General features: G+C 63.4%; 1 gene segment (V, D, J or C); it reads right to left on the reverse strand.

Moving 5' to 3' along the window:
* Positions 1-2276: 2276 nt before the first annotated feature.
* Positions 2277-7391, reverse strand: LOC109455542 (immunoglobulin heavy constant epsilon-like). The segment is given in 5 exon segments: positions 2277-2711; positions 2790-3107; positions 3186-3509; positions 3689-3988; positions 7049-7391. Coding segments are annotated over 3 exon segments (822 nt in total).
* Between the last annotated feature and the right edge of the window lie 1673 nt (positions 7392-9064).

Consider the following 9064-nt stretch of genomic DNA (forward strand, 5'->3'; position numbering starts at 1 on the left):
CCTGACGCTCGCGAGCTGGTCGTTGGGTCCGTGGCCTTGGTCCCTTTGGGGTTTCTGTGGTCCTCTCCTCCCACCCAGCGCAGAGCGGGCAGCCTCAGCGACGCTTGGACGTGGGGAGGGAGGAAGTGAGACCCGCGCTGCCTGTGCTCCGGGCCCAGGCTGGCGGCTGCACGTTCGCGTAGTCGTGGGTGGGCTGGGGCTCCTGCAGGAGGGCGGCGAAGACCCACTTCACCTGTGAGGAGGGTGCGACGCGTGAAGGGCTCAGCCCTGTCCTGGGCTGTCCCTCTTGCTGGGCCACCCTGGCCCACCTGCGGCCCTGGAACAGGGGCTCTGTCCCACCTTGAAGAGGGTGACAGAGGCGCTGTAGGTCACGCTGAGCAGGAAGAGTGCGATGAAAACAAAGAGGCTGGTCCACATCCCGTCCAGCTCCTCGCTCTCGGCGGTCCCCACACACAGGTCCTGGAGGTCCAGCTCTGCGGGCACCGGCCAGTGAGCCCTCCCTGGCCTCAGGCACGACGGCGGGGAGGGCCGGCCTTGCCACCTTAGGGAGTGGAGAGCCTGGGGGCCCTACGCCTTGGTTCCCAGTGCCCCGGTCTCGGGCAGTCCCCGCCTTGGCCGGTGGCTGTGGGGGTGCAGCCCAGTCCTCTGCCTCTCCTGGCCCCCCAGGTGGCCGTGTTTCCTCCACCTCCACTTGTGCTTCTCTCTTGACTGCTGGTCAACAGAGCTCAGCCCTGCGGCTCCACCCCTCACCCTCCTGGGGATGCCCCCCGACTCCCTGCACCGAATCAAGCTGCCCAGCCTGACCCCCCAGCCTGATGCCTGCACAGCTTCACTCCTGCTGGCCTGGGGACCCCTCCAAACCATGATCGTGGCTGGCTGCCAGAGGCTGGGAGGGTCTGAGCTCTGCAGCCACTGAGTATAGCAGTAGGTGCTCTGAGGGGCTGGCCAGGGCCGTGCTCTGGCCCCACTGCTGTCCCCCAGACTCCTGCTCCGAGGAGTGAGGTGTGCCTGCGTGCCGGCGCCAGCTGGGCGTCTCTGGGCTGTGTCTTCAGAGTGTGGGCTGGAGCTTATGGCTTTTCATGGTGGGAGCTGGTGTGCTAGGGAGTGTGTGTGTGTGTGTGTGTGTGTGTGTGTGTGTGTGTGTGCAGGATGGCAGTGTGGGTCTGGGGGCTGTCACAGGTGCACACCAGCTTGGTATTTAAGGAGTGGGCTTGGCCCCTGGCTCTGATCCCCGCATTCTCCAGGCCCTGGGATGGGGTGTGGGACAGAGCTCACATCCTGGGTACGTGTGTATCCAAGTGTGTCAGTGAGTCTGTGTGCTGTGTCCTTGTGGGTCAGTGTGTATAATCTGTATGTATGCGTGTGTGTCCCTGAGTGTCTGTCCTCCTGTCCATCATGGGTGCAGCTGACAAGGAGGGTTGGAGAGGGGAGGCTGGGCTGCAGGAGGAGGCACTGGGGGGCCTGCTGCGGGGAGGCATTCCCAGCCCGTGTTGGATCCTGCGGCCCAGGTGTGACAGGCAGGAGGGCATGGGAGGCCACTCAGGAGTGTATGTGAGACGTGAGCACACGTGTGGGGCACCCACGGCTGACAGTGCATGCGATGTGGGAGTCACTGCGTGCCTGGCAGTGTGAGCATGTGAGGCTCGTGGGAGCACACAGGGGAGGGCAGGCTGGTGGAGTGGGGCGGGCAGCAAGATTGCAGAACTGGGTGCCCCTGGCCCAGCGAGACCACATGGGAAGGAGAGGCTCAGAGGGTGGACGGGGCGAGAGGGCTTGGCGCTGGCCCTGTGCGGGCTTGAGGGGCTGCTCTGGCCCACTTGTGCTCAGGTGGTGTTGGCAGTGGGGCTGGCAGGTGGGGCTGGCAGGTGGGGCTGGCAGGTGGGGCTGTCTGGGGCCCCTGCGTGTTGGCACCTGTGCGAGCTTCTCACTCTGCCCATTCCTCCCGCAGAAGGGCCTGTGTGTGCAGCTAGACCTGGGGATTTCGGACCTTGTCTGTGCAGCCGGCTGGCAGCAGCCTGGGGTGGAGGCCAAGGCTCCCGGGCCTCCTGGAGAGTGAGGGGCTGTGGGCTGGGGTCGCGTGGTCCCTCCCCTGGAACCACACTCGTTCTTAGGACTCCTCCGAGTGAGCAGGACCCCTGGCGCAGTGTTGAGGAGCGCCTCAATGTGGACGTGACGGTGGACAGAGGCACATGTCAGCCCTGCCCCCCCGCCCCTCTCCTGGAGGTGCGCCCCCCTGTGCCAAGCCCTGCCCACCCCAAGAACTCGGTGCCCAGGGCTCAGAGCAGGCACAGAGTGTTTATTGACAATATTGGACAGGAGGTCTGGTGGCCCCTCCCCCTTTCCCAGCAGGGTGGAGCCCTGGGAGGGGCGGGGGCGTCAATTACCCTGGACTTTGGACACTGATTTCTCGAGGGTCCTGGAGCCGGGCAGTGCCTCGTGGACCACTTGGCAGGTGAATTTGCTCCTCTTCTCCCAGTCCGCCCGGCTGACCACCAGGCGGCTGAAGACAAAGAAGGCAGGGCTGGAGCTGTTGGCCTTGAGTGGCCCCGTGGTGGCGTGCTGGCCGGTCTGAATCAGTGCATCGTCCTGCAGCCACCGCACAGAGACGTCCGCGGGGAAGAAGTTCTGGATCAGGCAGGTGAGGGTGACCGTCGTCCCGTGGTTCTCCTCAGGGGGCGGGAACAGGTAGACCTCGGGGGCAGCACGCTTGCCTGTGGACAGGCGTGGGGTCAGCTGCGGCTCCAGCCGGGGCCTGTGCCCACCCCGACCCGCCCCAGGCTGCGGCTCACCGGAGCCCTTGGAGATGGTGCGCACGATGTCCTTGGGCAGCTCTCGGTGGGCCACTCTGCACTGGTAGGTTACGCCCTCGATCCAGTCGTTGGCGTCCACTGGCAGGGTGGACGTGACGGTGAAAGTCATGTTGAAGTGCTGCTTGTGGTTCTCTGTGGCCTTGTTGAGGACGTCGCTCTCCCGGGACCACTTCACGCTCATGCCCTCCACGCTGGCCAGGTCCACCACCAGGCAGGTGATCTTTGGAGACTTGTGGACGTACAGGTCGAGGGGGCTGGGTGGGATCAGGTAGACACTCACGCCACGGGGCTCGGATTCTGTGGGGAGGGAGGGGCTGCATGAGGCTGAGGCCCTTCCCAGCCCTGAGTGTCTGGGGAAGCAGGTAGGGGCTGTACCTGGGCAGTTTCGGGCGTTGCCCTCATAGGTGTGGCCCAGGTAGCTGACCTGGCAGGTGAAGGTACCCTGGGATGTCCACTGGCCCTGGGTGATGTTGAGTTGGCTGTAGCAGGAGGCCAGCTTGCCCTCCTGCTTGGGGGGACTGGTGTACGGGAACACGTTCTCCATCTTCTGTCCATCTACCAGCCAGGTGACCTCAATGTCACCTGGGGTGTAATCGGAGATGAGGCACAGGAGCTGGATGATGGCGTGGGTGTTACCGAGGGGGTCACAGGAGGAGTGGAACAGCTTCACGGTGGGCTGGGTGACGTTTATGGCGCACGCTGGGGACAGAGGTGAGAGGCGTGATGTTGGCCTTTCAGCCTGTGAGCCCCACGTCCCAGCCCAGGACCCCAAGCACTCTGGGTGTGAGCAGCATGGCAGCATTTGAACCCCCGCCACCTAGCCTGCCCCTCCTCCGCTGACAGTGGCCCCCTGGCTGTAGTAGGGCCACCGGGCTCACCGAGTAAGGTCTTGTTGATGGGGGTGGACCCAGCGTGGGCCACGCTGCAGGTGAACTTCTCTTTGGCCCATGCACCTGCGACGGTCAACTGGCTGGAGGTGGTGTAGAGGCCGGAGGTTGAGTGGAGGGTGGCAGGGAAGGTTATGGTGCTTTTGTTCAGGACCCCTGCGTCCCAGGTCACGGTCACTGGCTCAGGGAAGTAGCCCTGGACCAGGCAGCCCAGCGTCACGGAGGTGGCAGCAGCACTGGTGTCACTGCAGCAGGAGGCCAACGGGAAGACGGAGGGGCCCTTCCTGGGAGCTGTGGGGTTGGGCTGGGTCAGTGCCGGCTGACTGCTGACCGGGGGCATCCATTCCTCGGGCCCCGGGAGTCTGGGAGGGGGGACTGTGGCCCTAGTGGAAGGAGCGTTGGGCCCCTGCTCCAGCTTCGGGGACAAAAAGGCCCAGGCTCATTTTGGGCTCTTTCCTCCCTCTCTAATTCCTCCCAGGACACCGCTTGATGAATCCTTGTGCCCTTGCCAGAAGCTGTCACTGTCACCACCCTCGGCCTTGAGTGGCCAGAACACAGGGTTCTCAGAAGGAGAGGCATCAGCCATTCCTTCAGGCTGAGGCTCAGAGCCCGTAGCCCCCCAAAGGGGAGCAGGGACACCGAGCTGCCAAGAATCACCAGGCCGCCCCTCACAGACTGAATACTCCCACTCACAGACCCACACGGGAAGTAGGGTCCCTGAGGCCCCCAGGAACTGACAAGATGTCCCCTCTGCTCCCACTGGTAGCCCCCCACTAAGGCCTGGGGATCCAGAGACACCCCCAACTCCCCAAGAATCACTAGTGTGTCCCTCCCACACCCCAAAGTCTTTGTGGGGCTTTCCATAAGCATGTCTACCTGCCACTCACCAGGTCCTGCTCCCTGCAGCTATGGCTGCCCCTTCACCCTGCCCCTCCCTGACCAGCCAGGCTTTCTGAGTGCTCAGCCCTCTCTGTGACCCTGAGGGAGCCCAATTGCAGCCTCCATGGATGGAGGATGAAGACCCCACACAGCCCACCTCAGTCCCTCCCTCAATAGGCGACTCTGCCTGCCCCTCTCCTGGCCGTAGGACCTCTACTCCACTCTGCCTGCTGGGCCCAGTCCACGTGGCCTGTGTCAGGACAGCTGGCACCAACCAAGGCCAACCGCTTTCACAGCCCAGCCAGCCCTGTTTCAGGCCTGCTCAGTTCTAGGCAGCCCGCCCTGGCCTATCCTGGCTCAGATCAGCCCAGGACAGAACATTCCAAGCTATGAAACTCATCTTAGCTCAGCTCATACAATTCAACCAAAGTCGTTCCAGGTCAGCCCATCTCAACCCGCCAACCAAGGGCACTCTTCCTTAGTAAATTGAGCTCAATATAGCACAACTGAGCTGAGTTAGGCAGGCCTTGGAGACTGGCACCAACCTGCTTCACCAGGTTGGGTCCGGGTCCGCTTAGCAAGCTCAGCCCAGTTCAGCCCAGCTAACTCAGTTCATCCCTGTTCATCTCAGTTCATCCTAGCTCAGCCCAGTTCACTTTAGCTGAGCCCTGTTCAGCTCAGCTAAGCCCAGCTCAGCCCAGCTATCCCAGTTTAGCCCAGTTCACCCCAGTTCAGCCCAGCTCTGCTCAGCCCAGCTCAGCCCAGTTCACTCCAGTTCAACCCAGCTCAGCTCGGCCCAGTTCACCCCAGTTCAGCCCAGCTCAACCCAGTTAGGCCCAGCTCAGCTCAGTTCACCCAGCTCAATCCAGCCCAGCTCAGCCCAGTTCAGCCCAGCTCAACCCAGGTCAGCTCACCCTGCCCAGTTCACCCCAGTTCAGCCCAGCTCAGCTCGGCCCAGTTCACCCCAGTTCACCCCAGTTCAGCCCAGTTCACCTCAGTTCAGCCCAGCTCAGCTCAGCCCAGCTCAGCCCAGTTCAGCCCAGCTAACTCAGTTCATCCCTGTTCATCTCAGTTCATCCTAGCTCAGCCCAGTTCACTTTAGCTTAGCCCTGTTCAGCTCAGTTAAGCCCAGCTCAGCCCAGCTATCCCAGTTTAGCCCAGTTCACCCCAGTTCAGCCCAGCTCTGCTCAGCCCAGCTCAGCCCAGTTCACCCCAGTTCAACCCAGCTCAGCTCGGCCCAGTTCACCCCAGTTCAGCCCAGCTCAGCCCAGTTAGGCCCAGCTCAGCCCAGTTCAGCCCAGCTCAACCCAGGTCAGCTCACCCTGCCCAGTTCACCCCAGTTCAGCCCAGCTCAGCTCGGCCCAGTTCACCCCAGTTCACCCCAGTTCAGCCCAGTTCACCTCAGTTCAGCCCAGCTCAGCTCAGCCCAGCTCAGCCCAGTTCACCCCAGTTCACCCCAGTTCAGCCCAGTTCACCCCAGTTAGGCCCAGCTCAGCCCAGTTCAGCCCAGCTCAACCCAGGTCAGCTCATCCTGCCCAGTTTACCCCAGTTCAGCCCAGCTCAGCCCCACTCAGCCCAGCTCAGCCCAGTTCACCCCAGTTCATCCCAGCTCAGCCCAGCTCAGCACAGTATACCCCAGTTCAGCCCAGTTCAGCCCAGTTCAGCCCAGCTCAGCCCAGCTCAGCACAGTATACCCCAGTTCAGCCCAGTTCAGCCCAGTTCAGCCCAGTTCAGCCCAGCTCAGTCCAGCCCAGCCCAGCCCAGCCCAGTCCTGCCCAGATCAGCCCAGCTCAGCCCAGCCCAGCTCAGCCCAGCCCAGCTCAGCCCAGCCCAGCTCAGCCCTGCCCAGCTCAGCCCAGCTTAGCCCAGCCCTGCCCAGCTCAGCCCAGCTCAGCCCAGCCCTGCCCAGCCCTGCCCAGCCCTGCCCAGCTCAGCTCAGCTCAGCCCAGCCCTGCCCAGCCCTGCCCAGCCCTGCCCAGCCCTGCCCAGCTCAGCCCAGCTCAGCCCAGCCCTGCCCAGCCCTGCCCAGCTGAGCCCAGCTCAGCCCAGCTCAACCCAGGTCAGCCCAGCCCTGCCCAGCCCTGCCCAGCCCTGCCCAGCCCTGCCCAGCTCAGCCCAGCTCAGCCCAGCCCTGCCCAGCCCTGCCCAGCTGAGCCCAGCTCAGCCCAGCTCAACCCAGCTCAGCTCAGCCCAGCCCTGCCCAGCCCTGCCCAGCCCTGCCCAGCTCAGCCCAGCTCAGCCCAGCCCTGCCCAGCCCTGCCCAGCTCAGCCCAGCTCAACCCAGGTCAGCCCAGCCCTGTCCAGCCCTGCCCAGCCCTGCCCAGCTCAGCCCAGCTCAGCCCAGCCCTGCCCAGCCCTGCCCAGCTCAGCCCAGCCCACCCCAGCCCTGCCCAGGTTTGCCAAGCTCAGCAGAGAACAGCCCAGACCAGCCCAGGTAGGCCAATATAGCCCATTCCATTCCACCTAGCTTACTCTAGCTTGGCTCTACTCTGCTGAGCTCAGCTTCTCCTGACAGCCCAGCTCAGTTCAGCAGAGTCCAGCCAAGTCCAGGACAGTATCACTCAGCTAAGGTCGGCCCAGCTGAGCCAATCCAGGACAGTCCAGTCCAGGCTGCCTCAGTTCTGCTCAGTTGGCCATCCAAATCTGTCTGGTCCAGGACAGCCCGGCTCAGCCCCACACTGCCCACCCCAGCTGAGTCAAAAAGGCCTTCAGATAGCTCAGCTCAGCACAGCCTGGCCTATCTCAGGCCTCCCAGCTCACTCAGGCCATCACAGTTCAGCATGGGTGAGGATAGCGCAGATGGACCAGCCTGGCCCAACTGAGCCAAGGATAGCTCATGTGCCTCCGATTAGCAATGTCCACACAAGCCACACCCAGCCTGGCCCAGCCCACCTTAGCCAGGTCAGCTCAGGCCAGAGGACATGGCCCCAGCCCAGCCCAGCCCAACTCAGGCCAGCTCAGGCCAGCTCAGGCCAGCTCAGGCCAGCTCAGCCCAGTTCAGTCCAGTTTATCCATCTCAGTCAGTTCATCCCCACTCAGCCCAGCTCATCTCAGCTCAGCTCAGCCCACCTTAGTCAGCCCAGGTCAGGCCAGAGGATGTGGCCCCAGGCCAGTCTGATATCTAGTCCAGTACAGGGACAGCTCAGTGCTATTTTCCCCTGACCCTGGGCTGGCGGCCACTCTGCTGGCAGGTCCACACCCAGCCCACTGTCCGCCCTGTGCGTGATCCCTGCCCTCAGCCTTAGGCCCTGCCCCAGCCCTGTCCCATCCGAGGTTCTGGGCTCCTTGTGGTCTCCAGCTTGGCTGTGGGCAATCTCTCATTTCCCTGGGTCCGCATTCAGGGAAGGGGCAGCTGAGAGACAAGCAGTGACCATTAGGCTCGGTCCATGCTGGGTGGATAATCCAGGTGTTCTCTTCCTGGCAGTGGCCCAGGCAACCTGACCCTCACTGCTGCTTGGACCAGCCCCAGAAAGTGGGGTACCTGGAGTGCCGGGATCCTCCGTCAGGTGCCGCGGCCGGTGTGGCCCGTACTGTCTGCAGCTCCCTGGATAGGCTCCCAGGCGCCGTCAATCATTAGAAACCATTGTTGTTATTTTTACGTCCAGACAATAGGGCCTGGGGGGAGGGGAGCTCTGCCTCAGTGCTCTCAGCTAAAAACGGGGTGGGAACCCCCAGAGACCTGGGCAGCACTGGGAGTTCCCTCCTCTTTCTCTGTTCTTGGGAAGTCGATCGAGTCATGGGGGGGGGGTTCTCGGGGAGGCATCTGTGCTGTGGCTGAAGTGCCCTCTTCTCTGGCCTCGTCCCCTGGCCTCCACTGCCCAGCTCGTGGTCCCTCTCCCTGCTGCCATGGCCTACTGGGCCAGCAGACACCTGTAGTCACCGCGCTGCCCTGAGGAGGGACTGGGCCCCAGGCACGCGACTGCCGCTCCCAGGGCTGTCCTGTGAGGGTGAGGCTGTGGCTGTTGGTGTCTGAGAATGGCCACTGTGTGGGCCACGTGCCTGAGACGTGAATGCAGGGCTCCCCTGTGGCTGCCCAGCGGGGGGAGCTGGGCTGGGCCCAGAGGGGGCAGCTTCGAGTGTGCGTGTACAGACAGGTCCACAGGTCCACAGGGGACAGGCAGGCCTGGGCACCTGCTGGTGGGTGACCTTGCCCATCACCCACATGCTCACTCCCCTGTCACTGTTCTGTGCCACAGGCACCCATGGGGGTGTGGGGCCAAGTGATGGGTGGGTCCAGGTCTTGCCTTCAAACTGTGGACATGTCCAGCAGGCCTGTGTGTCCCCAGAAACTCCCTAAGGCCCACGTGCACACACGGGGAGGCCATGGGAAACTGTCAGCCCAGCTCATCACTGTGGGCTGCTGGGAGGGGACGTGCAGAGCTTTGGAGAGGAAGATATCAGGACACTGTCCCCTGGGTCTGGGACACCCAGGGCCGGTGGTTACTGTGCAAGGAGGCTGTGTGGAGTTGGCTCTGTCAGGCGTGGCGC

The sequence above is a fragment of the Rhinolophus sinicus genome, chromosome 3, assembly GCF_057876585.1.
Source record: "Rhinolophus sinicus isolate RSI-liver-muscle chromosome 3, RSI-T2T, whole genome shotgun sequence".
Taxonomy (NCBI): Eukaryota; Metazoa; Chordata; class Mammalia; order Chiroptera; family Rhinolophidae; genus Rhinolophus; species Rhinolophus sinicus.